The sequence below is a fragment of the Saccopteryx leptura genome, chromosome 2 (assembly GCF_036850995.1).
Source record: "Saccopteryx leptura isolate mSacLep1 chromosome 2, mSacLep1_pri_phased_curated, whole genome shotgun sequence".
Taxonomy (NCBI): Eukaryota; Metazoa; Chordata; class Mammalia; order Chiroptera; family Emballonuridae; genus Saccopteryx; species Saccopteryx leptura.
In genome coordinates this window covers 226,647,234-226,670,217 of record NC_089504.1, presented here as the reverse complement: position 1 = coordinate 226,670,217, position 22,984 = coordinate 226,647,234, and the positions used below count along the sequence as shown (strand labels likewise).

The 22,984-nt window shown below is 47.8% G+C and overlaps 1 protein-coding gene across 8 annotated transcripts in view; it reads right to left on the bottom strand.

Annotated features, from left to right (window-relative positions):
* TIAM1 (TIAM Rac1 associated GEF 1) overlaps positions 1-22,984 on the bottom strand; it is a 315,885-nt gene that overhangs the window by 87,622 nt on the left and 205,279 nt on the right. For 7 of the 8 annotated variants that reach the window (XM_066370374.1, XM_066370373.1, XM_066370370.1 and 4 more), the window contains 3 exons: positions 21,902-22,872; positions 9,833-10,280; positions 3,176-3,348 (listed from right to left, as the gene is read on the bottom strand). In XM_066370374.1, the coding sequence (XP_066226471.1) occupies positions 3,176-3,348; positions 9,833-10,280; positions 21,902-22,861 (1,581 nt within the window). In that variant the 5' untranslated portion in view covers positions 22,862-22,872. Of the gene's footprint in view, positions 1-3,175; positions 3,349-9,832; positions 10,281-13,136; positions 13,244-21,901; positions 22,873-22,984 lie in introns of those variants that run through there. The other variant, XM_066370377.1, reaches the window with a different exon arrangement.

Genomic DNA, 22,984 nt, shown 5'->3' with positions numbered 1-22,984 from the left:
ATATTAAAAACAACATTGAGACCTGTAGTGGCGCAGTGGATAAAGCGTCGACCTGGAAATGCTGAGGTCGCCGGTTCGAAACCCTGGGCTTGCCTGGTCAAGGCACATATGGGAGTTGATGCTTCCAGCTCCTCCCCCCTTCTCTCTCTCTGTCTCTCCCTCTCTCTCTCTCCTCTTTAAAAATGAATAAATAAAATTAAAAAATAAAATAAAATAAAATAAACAACATTGAACAAAATGATGTTATTTGAGGATCTGCTATATTTAAAAAGCACAGTTTTCAACTAGAAAAGTATGAGATATGTAAAGAAACAGCAATGTATAGCACATACACAACAAGACAGGAAGTACTCAGTAGAAACTGTCCCTGGGAAAGTTCAGATGGTGGCTTGCTAGACAAAGACATTAAATCCACTACTTTTAATATTTCCAAAGAACTAATGAAAATCGTGTCTAAAGAAGTAAACTGAGAATGATATCTCACCAAACCAAAATTATTTTTAAAGAACCAAATATAAATTATAGAGTTGAAATGTAGAATAACCAAGTGAAAATGTTAACAGCAGAGCTCAAAAGCAGATTTCAGCTAGCTAAAAAAACAAACAAACAAAAAACAGTGAACTTCAAGTAGATCAATTGAGAACATCCAGTCTAGGGAACAGAACAAAAAAAGAATGAAGAAAGATGAACAGAGTCTTAGAGACCTCTGGGATACCATCAAGCATACAAAGATAAACATAATGAGAGTCCCAGAAGGAAAAGGAAAAAATGGGCAGAAAAACTATTTTAAGAAATAATAGTTGCCTGACCAGGCGGTGACACAGTGAATAGGGTGTCAGACTGAGATGCAGAGGACCCAGGTTCAAAATCCCAAGGTCACCAGCTTGAACTTGAGCTCATCTGGTTTGAGCAAGGCTCACCAACTTGAGCCCAAAGTCACTGGCTTGAACAAGGGGTCACTTGCTCTGCTATAGCCCCCCAGTCAAGGTGCATATGAGAAAGCAATCAATGACCAACTAAGGTGCCGCAACGAAGAGCTGATGCTTCTTATCTCTCTCCCTTCTTGTCTATCTGTCCTTATCTGTCTCTCTCTCTCTCTCTCTCTCTCTCACACACACACACACACACACACACACACACACACACACACAAAGAAATAATGGTTTAAAACTTTACAAATGTGATTTAACACACACACACACACAAAGAAATAATGGTTTAAAACTTTACAAATGTGATTTAACACACACACACATACACACACATCCCTCATACACATGCAAGACACTCTATAAATTCCAGGTGAAATAAACTGAAAGAAATCAATAGTTATATTATAATTCAACCGTTTAAAGACAAAAGACAAAATCCGCAAAGCAAAAACAGAGAAGCAACTTATCTATAAAAGGGATCCTCATAAGATTAACAAATGATTTTTCATCAGAATCCATGGAGGCCAGATGGCAATGGAATGATATTTTTAAAGCACTGAAACAAGACTGTCAATCATGAATTTTATATCCAGCAAAACTATCCTTGCAAAATGAAGGTGAAGTAAAGATATTCCCAGATAAACAAAAGTGCTGTGACTTGGATGATAAAACACACAGTCACTCTATTCCACTAGTAGGCTGCAAGTGTGAATGTGGGCAGTGGGTCACTTATAGGGTGCCAGAAACTTCTGTTTCTTGACCTAGGTGGTGGTTACAGATTCACTTTGTGATACATCATTGAGTGATACATGTGTGTTTTGTGCACTCTTATTTATGTGTGTTTATGTCATAAATTTAAAGAAAGGAAAACATTTTTTCTGCTCACAAACAAAAATCACTATTTTATATTGATTAATTTAATTTCCCAAATAAAACTAACTTTAGGAACCAAACCCAAAAACTTTGTTTTTGAAATAACCTACTACTCTCTTCCATGCCTTTGTTTCAACTCTCTCTCCTGCATGGAATATTGTCACTGTCTAATTCACCCTATTCATCCCTATGCTCTCCTATAATATTCACTGTCAGACTTTACCACATTATAAATATCTGTTGCTCCAGTATTAAATGTAAACACATTAAGTACAGGAACTCTTGTCAAAATTTTCTTGGTATTTTTTTTTTTTCCCTGAAGCTGGAAACGAGGAGAGACAGTCAGACAGACTCCCGCATGCGCCCAACCGGGATCCACCCGGCACGCCCACCAGCGGCAACGCTCTGCCCACCAGGGGGCGATGCTCTGCCCCTCTGGGGCGTCGCTCTTTTGCGACCAGAGCCACTCTAGTGCCTGGGGCAGAGGCCAAGGAGCCATCTCCAGTGCCCGGGCCATCTTTGCTCCAATGGAGCCTTGGCTTCGGGAGGGGAAGAGAGAGACGGGGGGGAGGGGGGGGGGAGAAGCAAATGGGCACTTCTCCTATGTGCCCTGGCCGGGAATCGAACCTGGGTCCCCCGCACGCCAGGCCGAAGCTCTACCGCTGAGCCAACCGGCCAGGGCCTTTCTTGGTATTCTTAACAGCAATGGGCACAGCACACAGGAAGTATAGAATAAACATTTGAGCAGTTCCTGATTATAAAAATTAATGCAGGAAGCCTTCCTAAAAAATACCACAGTAAGTTCTAGTAGAGTGTATCACAACTGAACAAACTCAAAGGATTCCCTATAAAATCAAATGTGTAACTCCAAAGCGATTAGCATGATAGCACGTTTTATAATACAATTAACAGTCACTCTTCCAGAACACTGGGAACAAAGATTTGATAAGATGAAAAAGTGACCCAATTTGGGAACAGCTAGTCATTTCTGGAATGTCATTATTTTATTTTATGATTGCTAATAGAACATATTATGATAGAAAAATCTTGACAGCTTCAATCCTGTCTAAATTAAGGAACTCAGATCCCTTTTCTAAAGTGTGACACAAATGATATCAAGATCACAATGAAATCCATGGCACGTAGAACAAGGTTCTCCAATTCAAATGACACCCCTCCTTGGGCTTTACTTTAGAACTTTCTGGGAATTTGATCATTCCTGCAATTCCATCGAGAGGTTGCTTTTGTCTTTCATCACTTTTGTTTCTAGAAGGAGCAGATACAACCCACCACTACCAGGAAAACAGGGCCAGGTGCTCAGGCAGGAGAGAAGGATCTGATTCTGATTTGACGTGAAAAACCCAACAAACCTGGAAGAGGAAGGCGTCGCCCAGAGAGTTGCTGAGGCAGAAGACGAAGTCCTTCTTAGGGTGCTCAGGCACAGCCTGCACGATGCTGTTCTCCACCCACACGGCATGCTTGGGGACGCTGGTGGCATCTATCCCTGACCTGCCATCGGTCTCGTAGAAAAGGAGCGTGCACCCTGGAGATAGAAGAGGGGCTGCATGAGTCCTGGGCACCTGTCCAGCAAAAGGTCTACAGTAGAAACCATGGCTTGTGACTGTCACCAGGAAAGGGCTGGACTCCGGAGTGTATGAAATCTCAGGTGTACAGGGAAGGGGTTGTGCCTGTAACTAAAGTCATGGGTGGGCTTAGAGAAAGGGAAAGATCTTAAATCACACCTTCTTGACCCACACGGGACTCCTTACGCATGCCCTCAGCTCTTTAAGAATCTTCATGTGTTCTAGAATATTTTATACAAGTCTCTTCACAGGAATATCAGGGTCTTAGGGCTCCTTGGCCACTGGTGACTGTGAACACATTTCCACAGAACTGTGACAAGCACCGTGCAAGGACTGGTGGTCAGCATGCTCCCATTGGAGACCCCTCCCTGTGTGTCTCACAAGACATGCAACCAGGAGACATGATTTATTGGGTTTCTTGACGATCCCCTCAGAGAGCACAATATATTATACTAGCTTTAGGTGCTTTAAAAATAAAGAAAGAAATGATAGATTTTAGTCTCAGACCTTTTCTATCAAGTGTTTTTCTATAAATACACCATGTCCTTATTCCTACTGTGAAGCTAGTGAGACGGCAGCAATAGAAGCCTTTCACAGGCAAACCTGAACATCATCTAATGTGAGGCTCACATTATTAGTGATGACTAGTTGACCACTTACTCTCAATGCATCAAAACCAATCTCAGGGGGCACCCAGACCCAACTTGGTGACTCTTGTAACTTCAACATAAACCACTTGGCTGGTTTTCAACATATTCCCTACAACAAGCAAGAGCCATACTCTGTGAATTGCAAAGCCCTCAAAAGCACAATCTACCTAGCTTCAATATGAGTTCCACAAAACACGTTTGTGACTAGTAACATAGAATGACGTGGGCTGATGGAACCGCCACATTAGTTCCAAGGCAATGTTTCCTGGCCCATAATAGTTCACATTCACACGTAACAGCTGTGGATGCAACACCCCCAAACTCAGCCAAATGCAGCATACTAGAATGCAACTTCATGTCCCAACTTTTCCCTTTGTGCTGTTTGACCCCAAGATTTGCTTAGAAGGCTGACTGTATGGGAATCCTGCATGTCAGGATTTCATGATTATTGCTCTTGTCTCCTGATTCTTCCTTCTATCCAATCAACTTATATTCTCTTTATTAAAAATGTGTTTATGTGGTATTCATTGTTCAGACTTAAGATACTAACTAGATGAGTACTTTTGACAGAATTGTTTTTTTGTTTGTTTGTTTTTGTTTTGGGGGGGTTTTTAGTTGGGTTTTTTTTTTCATTTAGGGTTAAAAAGCCACATGTATACAGAGCATGTCCTCAAGTAAGACTGTTTCTTCCACATCATTTTGTTATAATGTTCCACAATGTTACAATATTAATAAGAGTTAATGCCATAGCCTGACCAGGCAGTGGTGCAGTGGATAGAGCGTCAGACTGGGATGCAGAAGGACCCAGGTTCAAGACCCCAAGGTCGCCAGCTTGAGCGCGGGCTCATCTGGTTTGAGCAAAAGCTCACCAGCTTGGACCTCAGGTCGCTGGCTCAAGCAAGGGGTTACTCGGTTTGCTGAAGGCCCGCGGTCAAGGCACATATGAGAAAGCAATCAATGAACAACTAAGGTGTCGCAATGCGCGACGAAAAACTAATGATTGACGCTTCTCATCTCTCTGTTCCTGTCTTTCTGTCCCTATCTATCCCTCTCTCTGACTCTCTGTCTCTGTAAAAAAAAAAAAAAAAGAGTTAATAGTTAATGGTATAGAAGCTTAACTCTTATTTATAGCAATTAGCCTATCGTAAAACTGGTTTCGTTTTATATATATATATATATATATATATATATATATATATATATATATATATATATATATATATATATATCGGTGACACTGAGAACTTGGTGTGATTACATACCTACTGAGTAGAATGCCCTGATCCTGTTTTCCCATATCCTTAGCATTTTGAAGATTTCAGGGGTGTTTTTTCCATGAATATTTGTACCCCATTGCAGAACTATCTGTACCTTCTTTTTCCATGTCTGAAGCTAGCATTGATTCAGAGATAAATATAAGAAAAAACTGAAAAGAGAAGGCTATTTTCCTCCAAACTAAAGGTTCTCAAAGTGGGGCAATTTTGCCCCCCAGGGGACATGGGGTGATGCTGAGACAATTTGGGGGTCACATTCTGGAGGTGCAGGAGTGAGGGAAGTGGTCCAGGCATCCAGAGCACAGGGGACAGGGGTGCTGCTGAACACCCACAGTGCCCAGGCCAGACCCCACAGCAAAGAATCATCGGGAAAGGTCAACAGTGTCCCCGGTGAGAAACCGGCTCTAAATCACCTTCAGAGCTCACACCACACTACTAAGGAGGAGACACACAACAGAACTGCACCACAGGTCGAGAGCAGAGAGAGAAGCCTGCGGATGATGAATAAGGCGACCCCCGCACAACCCGGCGTGTGCACACACTGGACACTTGATGGTCTTCCCAAATCGCTGTTGCTATAATTTTTCAGCTTTGGCTTTAAATCATGCATGATGGTTCGTTAAAACAGGCTTTCACTCCATTACCTACTTGTCCCAATTGTAAGATGCGCATGAAGCAGCGAGCCGGGGAGGCGCACATTCCACCAATGACAGGCTGCCCCTCTTCACTTGAGTGTCACCTGCTCGCTCTCTGGTTGTCCTTGGAGACACTCCAGAGACTAATTCTAAAAGTCTTTTTTTTTAATTAATTATTCTGAAGTAAAAGAATCTTCAGGGAAATTGATCCCACAGTTCCCAGGAGCTCTGAGTTTTAATTCTCAATATTCGAGAGTTGCTAAGAAAAATTCAGCAGCAACCCCAGCATTTGAGAGGCGAGGACCAGCCCTGAGTACATCAATATATAATGGGAACCTGTCAGGACGAAGAAGCAAAAAAAAAAAAAAAAAAAAACTCAGTGGCTCTGTGTTCTGGGCCTAGATCCTGGCAGACTGTGTCACTCAGATCTGGGTCACCAAAAACATGAGGGCTCCCTCCTCTCACAGGCTGTGAGCTGTGCTCCTGCACACCCATACCCACACCCTGGCTTCCTGACCATTTATTCTACAGGGACAGCAAATACAAGACAGCATCCTCTCTCATGTCCCAAGTGTAAAGAAAACATCCAATTATTGTTATTCCAACACTGCTGCTCTCAAATGTACTTTAAGAATCACCAGGAAGCTTGCTGAAAAAACAAATTCGGGGCCCTGCTGTGGGCTGAAGTATATATACCAGCCCACATTCCTACATTGGAGTCCTAATCCAGAACTCAGGCTGTTTCTGCATTAGAAGACAGAGTCTTTAAAGAGGTAATAACGGTGAAGTAAGGTCATATGGGTGAGCCCTATTCCAATAAAACAGCTGTCCTTTTTCTTTTTAAGCGACAGAGAGAGAGACAGAGACAGAGTCAGGAAGGGAGAGAGATGAGAAGCACCAACTCATAGTTGTGGCATTTTAGTTGTTCATTGCTCCTCAAACATGCCTTGACCAGGAGGGGGGCGGGAGGGGGGCTCCAGCTGAGCCAATGATCCCTTGCTCAAGCCAGTGATCTTGGCCTTCTAGCCAGTGACCTTTGGGCTCAAGCCAGGGACCATGGAATCATGTGGATGATTCCCCGCCCGCGCTGAAGCCAGTGACCCAGTGCTCAAGACGGTGAGCCTGCACTCAAGCTGGATGAGTCCACACTCAAGCCAGCAACCTCAGGGCTTTGAACCTGGGACCTTAGCATCCCAGATTGATGCTCTGTCTACTGCACCACCACCAGCCAGGCAACAGCTGTCCTTATAAGAAGGGGAATTTAAACCTAGACAGGTACAGGGTGATTACCATGGGAAGACACTGAAGGAAGCCAAGGAGACAAGCCTCAGAACAAACCAAACCTGCTGACACCTTGCTCTTGGACCTTGAAGCCCCAGGAGCATGAGAAGATAAGCTCCTTTTGCTTAAGCCCCCAGTCTATGGAACTTTGTTATAGCATTCCCAAGACAGGGCTCCATCTCCAAACTCCAGGATTCGGCAAGTGTGGGAGCAAAACTCAGAAAGGACCTCAGGTAACTGTAATGGGGTTGGTGGAGGGTAGGGGTAGGTTTCTTCGGACCAGGCCATTAAAAACTCAGCACAAATTAATAAAGCAAACGAGAGATGGAATGCAGAGGAGAACAGAGGCTGCAGTGTCTGGTGCTGAGGACAGTGGGGGAGGAGCCGGAGGTAAAGAAGGGGTCTTTCCCCTCCATCTCCTCTCACCCCACCCCCAGGGGCGCAGAGCAGCCGGCATGATCCGGGTCCCTCAAGACCACGACACTGCAGTGCCTCCCAACTAAGGCAAGGGAGGTCACCCCTGAGAGAGAACAGCAGCAATTCTCCAAGGTGGTCCCACAGGCTGAACATCTGTGTTTCACAAGCAGGATCAGGACATCAAATAAGCCTTTTCACAATGAAAAACAAAAGCCAAGCGTGCACGTGTGTAAACTGATAGAATTTTTCCCAAGTTTAACATCTGATTTTGTATCAGTGCTAAACTTTTAGTATATACTTTACGTGTGCTATAACAGAGTGTTTAATTTAACACAACAAATAAATTTTAAAGTTTAACATCAACATTTCATGTAGTTTTCCACAAAAAATACTATGCTTGCCAGGATTCAACTTTTTATTCAACTTCAAACCATGCAGGTCCTTTCTCAGGAGAAAAGAACATGAAAAAGTACCTGCTCTTCCTGACATGTTCTAGGAAGTGGAACATTGAGAACATTATGAGAAGTCATAATCCAGCAAATCTAATAACTGGACATGAAAAGGAATGTGAATCTACCCTAAAACTACAGCAGCATGGGACACATAGGCCACTACCCTGCACAAGTTGACAGAACATGAGAGTCCTCCATGGGAGAGCTGTGTCCTCCCGGGATGCCTGCCACACAGGAGTGTGGCTGTCATTCCTGCCTCCCTTGCAGCTAGCCCTGACTCATTTCTGGCCAATGAGATAGAAGCATGAGCGATGCAGGCAACTTCCAGGTAGTGCCCTCACTTCCCCATGTTCCCACTGGAATGCGGACCTGCTGGTCAGCTAGCCTGACCATGAAGACAGAGACAATACTCTAGGAGTAGCTGAGCCCCTGATGACTTCAGAGGAAAGAGGACCACACCAACCATAGATGCTCTGACTCCGGCAGCTGGGAGGGATACAAAGTTCTATCTTGCTTAAGACACTGTGACTGTGGGTCTCGGTGATGTGCAGCAAGACCTATCACCTAATTAACAGGCTCCCTTCCTGTTTTCCCAAGCATCATAGCAATAGCTGACACAGGAGTAATAGGGCCCACCCAAATCCTGCTCGTCCCCCGGGGTGCAGGGCTCTCCACTGTTCTGTGCCTCCAGGACTGGCAGTCCCACACCAACCAGTTGGTGAAGTCCAATGTCACATGGTCTAGTGTGTGCACCACACCAGGTAAGCCCAGGTTTCTTCATCCTGTACTTGTCCTTTGCACTTACCAACCCACCTAACCTATCCCATCACATACTACCCTGCTTCAAAACTTATGACAGAAAGTCCAAGGGGACCTGAGGAATGTTGTTCTCTTTAAGACACAGAGCTCACAACATGATTCAATTTCTGGACTACTGGGCATATGCAGACACGCACAAGAATACAGACACATATATGTACACATCCAGAAATGTATGTAAAATAATTAAAGAGAACATATAAAAGTATTAGGGTAATTAATACAAATACAGTGATACACATATGTGCAAATACACAGAAGTATTCAAAGTGTAACAGTAAAACAGAGACGGTTCCCACAAGCTTAGACGTTCCCCCATGGCTTCGATGTTCCATGGAGCATGAGGTTGAACCCTATGAAATTAACAATGTCTATCGTGTTTTTACCTAAAACATGGCAGTTCCAGAGGATTCAAGCTAATGATTTTCCCTCTCAAACAGTCATTCTGGAGGCACTTGACTAACCAGAATGATTAAAAGAAGATTTTTTTTCTAAGTGTATCTTCCCCAAACTCTCAACAGTCCCGGTTGTACATAGGAGGGCACTAGACATGAAATGCTCCCCCAGCTGAACTGTGAGAAAATGAAGAAGACAGAACAGCCTGGAGAAGGAGAGGGGATTTGGGGGGGGGGGGGGGGTGTCACTAATCCAGGAACACAGAGTGTCAGTGAAGAAAGACAATGAGGTGCTAGGTGGCCCTGTGCCTTCAGTTGCCAGTGTCTGAAGACCATCCTCTGTGCTGGTGCAGTAAGCACATGTGGAAGGGGGGTGGGGCGCACTTGGAGTGGGACAGAGCACACACGTGGAGTGGGATAAAGTGGAATGGGGTGGAGGGAACACGTGGTGTGTGATGGCACGCACAACAATTCCAGGCGCAGGAGCGTAAGGTGGGGGGGGGGGGGGGGATGCAGCTCACCTTTCAGGGATGCCCAGTAGTGCTTCCAGCGTCTGCGCGCAGCTGGCTCCACCTTCCTGCTCTTCTTGTGCACCAGGAAGTTCTTGACAGCCAGCGCGCCCGCCTTGCGCACTGTGCCTCGCGCAGCCGCCCGCAACACGTCAGAGCGGCCAGGCGAGCTTGGGGCGCCGCTCGAGTGCTCGTCACTGTGCGCTGAGCCCGCATCCTCCAGGCTCTCACAGTTGGCGGCGCTCAGCTCCAGCTCCCTGCGGAAGTTCTCGTACACGCCCTGGCGTGCTGCATCCCCCGTACTGCTGCTGCCGCTGTCGCTGCCCACGAACGCGCGGCCTGAGGGCGGCGAGTAGCTGGAGTGGGTGGCATTGGAGCGCCTAGACAGCAGGTCCGTGTCGGTAGTGGCCCCTTCAATCCCGCTGTCTGCAAACTCGCTGCCCTCGCCTGCGTTAACATCCTGGGGAGCCGAGAAAGGGAGAAAAAGAAGACAAGCATCACACAGAGAAGTCACCTAGGAGCTCCTGAGGGCCTGGCCAGGGGCTGTGCAGCTGCAGATGACCCACAAAGTACTTGCGTCCCACGCGCTCCTGCCTGATGCTGTCTCCACCTCTAGACCCAACCTGCCACAGAATGCCGGGGAACACCAGCAAGCCGCTCCTGTCCCAATGCAAACCATTTAAAATGCTCAAAAAATATAAAACAAAGAACACTGTGGAGAGCCTGTCATTTATCTGACTTAACTAACTCGCAAATCAGTTCCTGAGATTCTCCAGCCACCAGCAGAGTGCTCAGTGCCCCCACCTCCATCCGCCTGCCTGGAGCTCCAGAAACTGTAGGCTCGTTACCTCCAGAACTGAGCTACCTGCTCTGGATGTCGAGGTTACAGTGTGTAACCTGGATACAGCCTGGATAAAATAGACAGCTGATACCATTTTTAAAAAATAAAGGGCCTGGTTAGGAAACTATTTTTATAGTGTGATGACTAAAAGGGCAGCTCGGGCCACTCACCCAGCAAGGGCCCATATCCCAGGAGCAAGCAACGCTCCTTGTGCCCTGACCAGCTTCGCCTCTTGAAAACAAGCAGCCTCTCACTCGCGCTGGGCTAAATAAAATAAGTCTGTGGGGCCCCTGGCTCCAACGCAGGCTCTCCGATTACCTCGCCCTTTCAAAGCCGGGATGCTAGGAGCCCCAAGCAAGCTACTCACTGCCCCTGGGCCAAGTGACAGCTTGGGGCACCTGCCAAGATGCTGGGGGTATCGATTCCCAGTTTCAACCCATTTGGAACTTCCAAAGTACTGCCCCAGCTCTGAAGCTGAACATTTCTGGGCCACAGACGGTCTGCTCCTAACTCAGAATCTTAATTGCTCACAAGTGCTACAGGCATCTCCATAAACAGTAATTAAATAATGGCAGTAATCAAGGCAGGATAATGACAGCAGCTCCAGACAGGACAGCCAGACAGTCTTTTAGGCTTTTCTCAAAGGCAGAGTCTGGGGACATGAGTGAACTAAGATGGCAAAGTTAGGTATGGTTCAGGGGCATCACCAGTTTTTGAATCTTTAGTATGATTAATTATGGTTTGAAAATACAAAAACTACCAGGATATTCTCAGCCACCATAGAAACAAATGCCCTGGGCTCAAATCTGCCGAGAGTCAACAAATATTGTCCAGCACAAGGCCCAGACAGGGGCTGTGACCATACCTCTGCACATCTCAGTCAGTTCCACTGTAGGGACCATGGGCTTCAGCTCCATCATGAATGGATAGTGAGTGAGCAGCGAAAAGGTGGGCATGGCCACCCAGGAAAACAAGGAAGAGATATAGGTAGACACAGACTGCCAGGCGCACTCACGTGTGGAATCTAAAACTGTCCAGCGCCCAGAACCAGAGAGAGCAGAGGTGGCTGCCGGAGGCTGGGGGTGGGGACGTGGGGAGATGCTGCTCATAGGGGACATGCTTCCAGCTATGGGATGAGTTAAGTTCTGAGGATTTCATGTACAGCGTGGTGACTACAGTTAATAATACAGTACTTATACTTGAAATCTGTTAAGAAAGGATACATCCTCAGTGTTCTCACCACCAAAAAGACGGTACTACTTATGTGGGGCGGTGGGTATGTTAATTAACTTGGTTTTAGTAATCATTTCACAATTTGTATGTATGCTAAATCATCACACTGTACATCTTCAAAAAAAAAGTATGCAAACAGTGGAAAAAGTGTAACTTTGCAGTGAAAAACCTGGCAGATACTACCTCAGCCAGGTGCTCAAGGTTAACTGGTATGAGGCATATAGGCACCTCTTTCTCAAACTATTATTAAAAACGAAAAGAAAAAGAAAAACAAGGCGAAGATAGTAACAGGATGTAGTTAAGAAAGCTTCTAAGGACCAAATACATTTCCAGTGGTTTTGCACATACTTGAGCAGGACAAAGAAACAATGGGTGGAGCTCAAAGGCAGACCCCTGTGAGGCTGGTCTCATCGCTTTGCTGTGTTCTGCCCATGAACCTCGAGATGGTCACGAAGCCCCCAGAACCAAATGGGCACAGTGTTATCAAAACACAGTCCTCCTTTCCACTTCCCTTTTCGTACACAAGAAGTAAATCTGACCATCCTTGAGTATTCACAGTAACCATAAGTAGTGGGACATGAAGAGATTGTGAATTCCCCAAACTTCTGGTTGCGTGGTCATACAGCTCAGTCTGTTCTCTGAGAGAAGAGACAGAATCAGCTCTGAACCCTCTACAGCGCAGATGTAAGGTAAAGAAAGACAGGCTACACGGGTAACTGCCCTAGTCCCTAAGAGAAAGACTTCAAGACAAAGTAGAGAATCAGCTCCCAGCCTCTTGTACTTCCCGGAGCTCTAGAATTGGAAGGAGCCTTGGGAAGCCACCCCCTTGATTAATGGCCGGGAATGCCAGGGCTCAGAAACTGATGAGCCTGGTTGGTGACAGATTGCAGGCTGGAACCCATGCCTCCAATGACCTTTTCTACTGTTACATGGTGGACCCATCGCTGAGCTGCAGGTGGCATCCAACCAGATTCTGTCTAAATGGTCAACTTTACATCTTCCCCTCTGTCTGCCACAGTGCCCAGGTGTCCCAGCAAAGCTGAGTGACTTCATCTCAAACCTGGACGTGGTAGGGAGGGAAGCAGTAAACAAAGATGAGGGAAGCAAGCAGAGACCACACAGGCAGACCATAAAGGACATGCCCCTTAACAGTCTGCACATCCCCACAAACTGTCCACCCCTGTCCAGAATGCCCAGAGGTCTGCACTGCATCTGAGAACTCAGACCTGGAGAGACACTCACCTCCTCGTCAGACCTGAACATCTGCTCATACCACCTGACGCCGTAACCTCTCAGCAGCCCCAGCTGCATGTACTCGATGGTGGGAGGGTCATGACACTAAGGAAAAACACGATCCCTCCCGGAGAGAGGCCTGCTGGCCCCAGCAGAGCTTGGCACCTTGGGAGCACACAGCCCCATGGAACCAAACTCTCTCCATCTGAGATCCAAGCCAACTCCACCCTGTCACCACAAGTGGCTAAGCAGGCTCCGTGGTACACATCTTCCCACTGATATGTCACCCAGCCTGTTGGGAAAGAATTGCTGGCTGCCAAGACCCAACCCCTATTTGGTCATAAAGCTTGGGGTGTCCAAAATACCCAGAAGCCAGTGCTCTAGCGTCGTGGGAAATGATGACTTGCCAGCCAGAGGCACTACTCAGCACCTGGACGGTCAGTGAGGGCTCCAAGGTCCCCATTCCAGCTATCTCCCATGTCAGTGTGGAAGAGAACCACCCACAGCAGGGCCATTCTACCCAGATGTCTAAGTGCCTCACAGAATGGCCAGTTTACAAGTCTCCGATTCTGTACCACAAACCCACAGCAGACTCTAAGGAAGAGGCTCTTGGGTCACACTCTGAAAGACATCAGCCACCGCTCCGAGGCTGCATCCCAAATGCCCATCATTCTCAGATGCCAGAATGCATACTGCTCTGCTGTAGGTTCCAAAAGCTCAGAAGAAAGGCAGCATTCGCGTGATGCAAACACTCCTGGTGCTCATCTTTCCAAAGGCTCCTCCCCCGACCCACCTCAGCCTCAAAGGCACATCACACCTGAGAAACGGATCCTCCCCACACTCGGAAGCCCCTGAGAACCTCCCCCATTCTTCCCAGCAGCAAGGAATCCAGAAGACCACCACCAAGGAAGAGTACCACGGAGCCTCAGCCATCTCTGTAGCAACTGCAAGGGATGTCTCTTCTTATCTAGTTAGACATCTTAGCATCTGATTGGTCCTAGAACATCGAACCAAATGCTGAATCTGAACTGTAAAGTCAGAGAGGATCAAGGAAAGGGGCAAGGCCCTCACTAAATAAAAATAACACCCAACGATGTTTTTCAATTTCCTGAAAACCGCTCAAAATAAACCCTGCATGTTGGAAGCACTCCACTGGAGAGACTTCCAATTATCCACAACATTCACGGGGTACAGAGGCTCCTCGCCCTGCTCTGCCAGAGCACATCCTCCCAGCCGGGTTTTCTGCACACTCGCCAGTTTCCAGGCCATTGGCACAGCCCCAGCACAAACGTGTGCGCTTTCCTGTGACACGCACAAGTGGCCAGCTGGAGCCCCATACATTCAGCAGCTGCTGGGCCAGCTTCCTCCGGCATTTTAGCTGGGCACCAAGGGCTTCCATGGGCTCCGGAACTCAAATGGAGAGGGGGAGACGCAAACTCACAGCCTGTGTCACTGCCTTGAAACCTGGACAGTCATCTGGCAGGAATGTGGGCTAATGACACATTGTGTCAAGGCTGACGTGGTTTTTACAGGGGTCTTGCAAATAGAGGCGACCCTGGAACAACACCGGTTTGAACTGTGTGGGCCCACTGATACACTGATTATTTTTTCCCCAATGAATACTAGAACTGTATTTTCTCTTCCTTATGATTTTGTTAATAACATTTCCTCTTGTTTGCTTTATTGTAAACTTGCAGTAGATGTACACATGACTTACAAAGTATGTGTTGATCAAGGTTATGTAATTGGTGAGGCATCATTCAACAGTAGGTGATCAGCAGTTAAGTTTCAGGAGTCAAAGTTATGCATGTATTTTTAACTGAGCAGGGTGTGGCCCCCCAACTTCTCTGGTATGTTCAAGAGTCAACTATAGCCCTGGCTGGGGTAGCTCAGTTGGTTAGCATGTCATCCCAATACACCAAGGTTACAGGTTCAATCCCCAGTCAGGGCCCAACAGATTGATGTTTCTCTCTCTCTCTCTCTCTCTCTCTCTCTCTCTCTCTCTCTCTCTCTCTCCCCCCCCCCCCTCCCCCCAACCCTACTTTCCCTCCCCCACTTCTCTCTCTAAAAATCAATAAATAAATTTAAAAATTTTAAGGATCAACTATACTCTGAAAGACAGGTTTTTTGTTTTAATGATAGGTGAACACAGTTTTAAAAGGCAATTAGCTGCCTGACCTGTGGTGGCGCAGTGGATAAAGCCTCAACCTGGAAATGCTGAGATCACCGGTTCGAAACCCTGGGCTTGCCTGGTCAAGGCACATATGGGAGTTGATGCTTCCAGCTCCTCCCCCCTTCTCTCTGTCTCTCTCTCCTCTCTCTCCCTTTCTGTCTCTCTCCCTCCCTCTCTCTCTCCTCTCTAAAAGTGAATAAATAAAATTTTAAAAAATTTTTAAAAAAAACTTACTTTAAAAAAACAAAAAGGCAATTAGCCACGAAGTTCAAGGGCCCTGGGACAATTTAAAAACCAGTAAGACCATCTGGCCACATGTAGTTATAATCTGAATGCAGTTAGTAACTGTTTTGTTGTCTCCTTGGTTTCATTCCCCCAGTAGATCCGGCCCTGCTTTAAGGCACCTGGACAGAGAAGCTAAACAGTGCAGGAGAGCGGTCACTACATTCCAAGTATATAGGAAGGAAATTCTGACCTGCAGAAGCCCCGAGTTAAAACAACCTCCACCCTGTTGAATTCTGAAATATTCTTCCTCTGGTTCCCCATCTTGTTACCCTGAAGTGTAAGGAACCCTTCCCGCAGACCTGCACACACATGAACACAGTCTGTGGGTCCCAAAGTTCTCTCCTTGACACACCAGGGCACTCTCAAGATACTCTCCCTTGGTAATCTCAGTGCAGCAACTATCAGTTCCAGGCAGGCTACCCTGAACCAATCTGTTTCCTCATCTATATAATGCGGATAAAAGCAGCATCTACTCTTTAAAATACTTTAAGATGCTGTGAGACTGAGTGTAAACCATAACTGTGCCGAGCACATGGTACCTGTTGAAATGTTAACTGTAATTACCACAATTTACACCTTCAGACTCATTTACATCAGAGCCCAAAAAGGGAAGGCATCGCCTGACCCACTTCTGCACCAGCGTGGAAGAAACACTGATCATTTTGGAGGAACTTGGAGAAAAACAAGGTCTCATGAGGGAAAACAGGCAAACAAAGGCTGGTAGGAGCTTATAAAGTCTCTTTTCATTATTTTCATATCCACAAAACACTATAGTCAACTAGGACAACGGTGATTTTCTCCACTGCAAATCAGTAAGGACGGGGCCCTGTGACCTCACTGCCACTGCTGGTTTGCTGGGAATGTCACTGTGTCGGTCTCCCATCATGGCAAGGCCTTCTCTTCTCTCTGCCCAAATGCCCACTGTCATCAAACTCTTACTTCTAAAGTTTACAGATTCATCCTCCCGTCCTCCTGGACACCAACTGTCCTTAACATCTGGGGGTCCCTCAGGCCCTCCTCCTGTTGCCCCCAAATGTCTCAGCACATCTCACAAGGGTGCAGAGGAAATAGGAGACCTGGGTCTTCTGTTAAGCCAGCAAGTGTAGAAATTTGCAAAATATAAAGCAATGCCCCTCTTTTCACAAATATTTATTTTAAAAGATAATGATTTTTGGCCCTGGCCAGCTGACTCAGTGGTAGAGAATCAGCTCGGTGTGTGGAAGTCCTGGGTTCAATTCCCGGTCAGGGCACAAAGGAGAAGCGCCCATCTGCTTCTCCACCCTTCCCCTTCTCCTTGCTCTCTATCTCTCTCTTCCCCTCCCGCAGCCAAGGCTCCATTGGAGCAAAGTTGCCCCGAGCACTGAAGATGGCTCCATGGCCTCTGCCTTGGGTGCCAGAATGGCTCCAGTTGCAAGAGCAATGGTTCAGATGGGCAGAGCATCGCCCCCTAGTGGGCATGGCGGGTGGATCCTGGTTGGGCGCATGCGGGAGTCTGTCTCTGCCTCCCCACTTCTCACTTCAGAAAAATACAAAAAAAAGAAAAAAGAATAAATGATTTTTTTGCATGAGCGGTGGTGGCACATTGGACAGAGCTTCAACATGGGATACTGAGGTCCCAGGTTCAAGACACCTGAGGTCACTGGCTTGAGCACGGGCTAATCCAGCTTGACTATAGACTCACCGGCTTGAGTGCTCAGTCACCAGCTTGAGCATGGGATCATCGACATGATCCCAAAAGTCACTTGCTGTCTTGGAGCCCAAGATTGCTGACTTGAAGTCAAAGGCTGTTGGCTTGAGTAAGGGATCGCTGGCTCGGCTGGAGCCCCCAGTCAAGGCACATATGAGAAGCAATCTATGAACAACTCAAGTGTCGCAACTACGAGTTGATGCTTCTCATCTCTCTCTCTCTCCCTTCCTGTCTCTCTGTCCCTCTCTCTCCCTTTCTCTCTCAAAAAATAAGAGTGATAACAATGATTTTTAAATAATTGCATGATCCTGTAACTGGTTCATTGCTGTTATTTTCAAGTGAATTAACAAGAATTTTTTACTTATCTGTTTCCATTTCTCACATGATAATAAATATTTGGAGGTATCACTCCCATGAACAGAAGACCTTTGGGGTCCGCCTTTGAAGAGTCTAAAGGGGTCTGAGAAGGGTTGATACGCACCATCCATCCACTATCTTCTCAGCTGCCTGCTCCCCAAAGAAAGATCTTGGCAAAGAGGTAGATACTCTTATTGAAAATGGATGGGCTTGTTCTCAAAATAAATATCTCACTGCTTAACTCACATGCCAGGAAATGAAAAGATCAGGAGGGATGCAGAAGGGAAGCAGGAAACAGGAGACAAGGGGGAGGGACGAAGATGGAGGTTTTGTGAATGGGTTTCGTACAAGAACATTCTGTTTCCTGAAGGATCAGCCTCAGGTTCTGAACCACAAGCCTGTAGATGGATTTTGTGGGACCTATGAAGCCACTGAAATTATAGGGGGGGGGGGTGATCCAGGTATTTTTCTCAAGAAAACACCCAAATCTCTAATCTGATTCTCAAGGCAATCTGTGACCAAAGGCTAGAAATCTTTTAAACACTGATGTCGATTTTCAGCTCAGGGAAAACACTTAGTCCTGAGCCATTTCAGCTAAGTTGTAAAACAGAAGGAATTTTTTAAAAATTAACAGAACTGTTCTAGGAACTCAGATTCCTTTCCTGATGATGCCACACCCTTTATCTGGCTGACACCCCAGCTCTGATCCTTGCTTATCCTAGGAAGAAGCACAGACACGGCCCCTCCAAAGCTGCCGCGCTCACCCCACAGAGCGACCACTGCTTGGGGCCACAGGAGCGGGTGGTTGCTACTTCCTCTGCAGCCAACAACCCTTCTTTGTTTCAAAACTGAGGGTTTTGATTTGAAAATCCGAGAACACGTGGGCTAGTAACACCTGTGTGTTCCTCAGAAGGAAGAGCTGTGTGGGGGGTGGGCTTCTGGAAAAGGAACCCTGGTCTGTGAGTCTGAGACCTGGACTCCAGTGCAGTTGTGAGACCTCATTCCCTACTCTCGGTAAACCCACTTCCTCCCCTGAAGAGGCCAAGCTTTTGGGCCACATTGTCTGCCAGGGACGCTTCGCCAAGGCTGAGAAAGAAGCCTCAGCACCCGTGACCAGAGCGTGCTGAGGAAGTCCCAAGAGTCAGAACCTTTTACCAACAAAAACAACAGAGTGAGAATTCTCTCCAAGGAAGCTTGCACACCCACTGCCTCCTGTGTTGAGAACACACTGGGCTCTCAAGAAATTGCATTGGGAGAACACGCCAAGCTCAGATGAGAAAGTGTGGGTGGGTGGATCATGTTTTGCAAAATTCTGGGGTTTGTTTCAACTCATTAAAGATCCTCACTCAACACATCAAGTTGACATGGAAAAAAAAAAGACTTTCATTCATTTTCCACAAAAGGTTTCCACGCTCGTGTCCCACTCGGTCCCCCTAGTGGCCTCGTTGGAGGCTGGTGTCACTCATCCAGGCGGAGAAGGACTTGCAGTGCACACAAACGGGGCGACCTGCCCAAGGTCAGGGAGGAGTGAGCCAGGACGCGTAGCCTCAGTACTCCTAGGCCACAGCACTTTGCGTTCCATTAAGATGCCTAAGCAGTGGCTTTAGGAAATGCCACACTCAGATGATCTCACCTTCGTATATTAAGTTTGAGAAAATGACAAGCCAAGGAATAGAAATTCCATCTGACAGTTGCCCACGAGTGCTCTCAGTGGTCCTGCCTCTGAAGGGGAGAACCGCTCTGCCCCACTCCGGGCGCCCTGACCAAGGGCTCACACCCTATGAGCAGGAAGCAGGGGACAGGGGGCGGCAGAAGTCCAGCTGTCCCCCATGTGGGAGCCATGGAGAGAGGGAAGCAGAATGTAGCCTGGTGCCCCTCTCAGATCTGCAGTGACTGAGTGCTCACTCAGCACTGCCCCTAAAGGCCATGGCCTCAGGGAAGGCTCCCTCCCCACCATCTCCATCAGGCTGCCCTGCTCTGAATGCGGTCTCTTTGAATCAGTCCTGCAAAGCCAGTCTGGCAGTGTCCTCAGGACAGAGCCCACAGTGCCTTTCCCAGCTGACTTCTAGGTCACTGATCTCACCTGTCTCCGACCTGTTACACTGAACATGCAGGAGCAGCCCACAAAGAGAGAGCAAAGGGACCGCCGGGGTCACTCAGTAATTTCCATCACTACAACCACACTTTGGAGAAGAGAGGGCTGAGATCTCGGGTGGTTCATCTGCAACCAGCTTCACACTCGGCTTCTCAGAGCAGAGCCGGCCTGTTCACAGCCATGACTAAAAATCAACATTACTACAACCAACACACTTCCCCTTCCTCGCTGCTTCCTGAGGACCAGGCACTGGGCTGCCCATGTCATTTCATTTGGTTTTCTCAAAAAGCCTTATTATTATCCCCATTTGACAAAGTAAAAAAATTCAGGTCACCCAGAAGAGGTGCAGCCAGGGTGCCTGGCTTGGACACCACCCTCAAACTTGCCTATCAACAGATGAAGGAGTTAAAAAAAATAAATGTGATCCCTTTATACAATGAAATAGTGTTCAGCCTTTAAAAAGTAAGGGAATTGGCACCTGCTAAACATGGATGAACCTTGAGGACATTGTGCTCCGTGAAGTAAGCCAGACACAAAAGGACAAATCCTACATGATTCCACTCAGATGAGGGCCCGCAGCCAGTCAAGCCCACAGAGACAGCCAGTGGGACGGTGGGCGCCAGGGGTGGGAGGAGGGAGAAATGGGTGTTCAGCTTGAGTGGGGACGGAGTCCCAGATCTACAGGATGAAGGTGTGTGAAGAGGCAAGGTGGTGGTTACGGCACAACCGTGCAAACAGTGAAGATGGGAAACACTCTGTGTCCTTTTATCACAGTTTGATTTTTTTAAAAAGAAGGGGGAAAGGTCATACGGACTCCTTTAACCAATATAAAGCTGAAGGGATGTACAATAAATGTTGATTATTCTAATAAATGTATCGACAGTGGTTAAAAAAAAAAGGAAAAAAAAACCTACATCCCCAAATCTCTTGAACAGGAGCATTTAAAATTCCAAAATAAAACTAGAAACTTGAGATTCTGAAAATTAAAAACAAAACCAAGAAGGACCCCGACAATCTACTTAATGCCCATGTTCTCTCTCTCACCCCCTCCCCAGCTTCTCCACCAGCAACCGCCCTCCCCCCAGCCCCCGTCACAGTCACGGGAGGACTTCACCTTGAAATGTCCAACTTGCCCTGGACTGAGATTAGAGTGTGCCTGCCACTCTCCCACCAACCTCAGTGTGGTCACTGGTCATCCTGGTGCCAGACCCTCCTTTTGAGGCAAATGGGCCCAGCCTGGGCCCAGCTTTCTGATCAAAAGCACCACCCTGCCAACCAGGGGCACAAGCCAGCACTGCCCACACTCTGCCACAGGGGACAGCAAAGGACCAAGGCACTCAGAGGGACCTCACGTGTTGCTATTCTCGTGTTAATTATCATCATCACTTAAGGTGCCCGGTCCTCCTTTCATCAGGAAGATACTACTTAAATCTTTGAAAACTGTCTTCACACCCACCCTCCTCTCGTGCCCCAGATCTGGACCAGACAAGTGGAACATCTTCACCCCTCCTCCTTTTCCAGAAGAGCAACTACACATTAGGGTCTGCCCAAGGTCAAACAACGAGCTGGCCGCCGCCAAGCGGGAACTGGAACTTGCCTGTGTTATTCCTTCCGTTACCCCTCTCTCCAGAGACAGGGCTGGCCCGCATCGCAAAGGACAGGAAATTGAAAAGGCTCCTGGAAGGCAGGGAGCCTGCCAACTGCCAAGAGAGGCTGACAGATGACCGGAGCCCGCCCTGAATCCAAGACACAGCCTCCAACAAGCTTGCTTCCTTCCAACTACCCTCATCCCACCTGCTGTGCCCAAGAAGAAAGCTCCGGAGAGTCCACAGCCCCGCCCTGGCCCACCTGTTCACCGACAGACAGGACCACCTCACTAGGAAGCTTAGGACAAACAAGATGAAAATCTGAGTCGGAGAGGCAGTTTTACAATATGAATGAACTTGCCAGCTTTATGCCACTCCTGTGGTATTAGCCTCCGCCCCTGCACCCACTCTTTCCTTAGTCCCCACCCCTTAAGCACAGAATGGGGAAAATAGGCAAAGCAGAGAAAGCGAATCCTCAAGCAGCAGCAACCAGGGAAAGCCCGCCTCAAAGACAAGACCTCACAAAAGCAACACCATGCACCTGAAGTCACGTACCGCCTCTGAGAGACTGGAACAGATTTGTCACTTTACCTGAGTCGTTTTCGCTCTTCTGCCTTGCATGCTGTTGCTATGGCTAAGCTGTGGGTTGGTGGCACCTTCGGAAAGACAGTGAGACTTCCTACAGGGGAGGGTATTATAGTTACTGTAGGGAAGAGCCTCTTCGGCAGCAGCTGGTGGCGTCCTGTGGTTGGCAAGACGGGGGATGTCAGACACCAAATCCCGACAATAGCCTGCGCATTTGCTCCTGGGCCCCCCATTGGCCATCGCTCCAGGGCTTTTCTGAGCATACAGGTCACTCAGGGAATTGGCACGCTGACAGTCGCTGAGGGGCCGTGGCCCCACCCGGGTTTCCATCCCTGGGGCCTCCTCGCAGTCTTTCTCCTCGGCGGACCCCAAGATTTCCTCGTTGCTTGTTAAATGTTCTTGGCTCAGATCAGACAGTGAGAATTCCAGGCTGTCCTCTCGCCAGATGTCTGCAGACTTGGAGCGTTTCTTCTTAAACCCGGCCGTCTCTGGGAACGTGGGCCCAGTGCGTGCATAGGGATGCTGCCGCCCGTCTCCCTCGGCCAGATAGGAAGCATCGTCCCCATAGAGCCGGCTCTCCTCCGAGTCAGGCATGCTCTGCACAGAGGCCGCTGTGAGCACGATGCTGCTGTCCACGCTGGGCGCGACAGAGTCAGTGTACGACACGGGTCTCAGGCCCATATCCACTCGGTCCACCCAGATGGGGCTCCCGAAGTCCTCGAGGGCACCTTCCTGGGAGAAGGGCTCCAGGCCATTCTCTGCCAGGGACTGTGGGATGCTGGGGGTGCTGCTGGAGCGCGTGCTCACTTCGGAGCTCCTGGGGATCGCCTTCCCCGAGGACGAGTGCCGGGTGCGCCGTGCCTTGTGTGACAGGCGCAGCGAGCGGGATGTGTGCTTGCGCCCCAGGCTGGCATGCTTTTCTCCATAAAACTCGTGCTCTACATTTTGACTTTCTGCGTTGCCCATGGTTTTATGGTCTGCAGCAGAGAAAGAAAAAGGAAAGGAAAGTTGAGTCACCAATGGGTATGGTGTTTGAAGGGGAAGAGATCAGCACATGGAGAGGACACACGGCTGGCCAGGTGAGGGTGT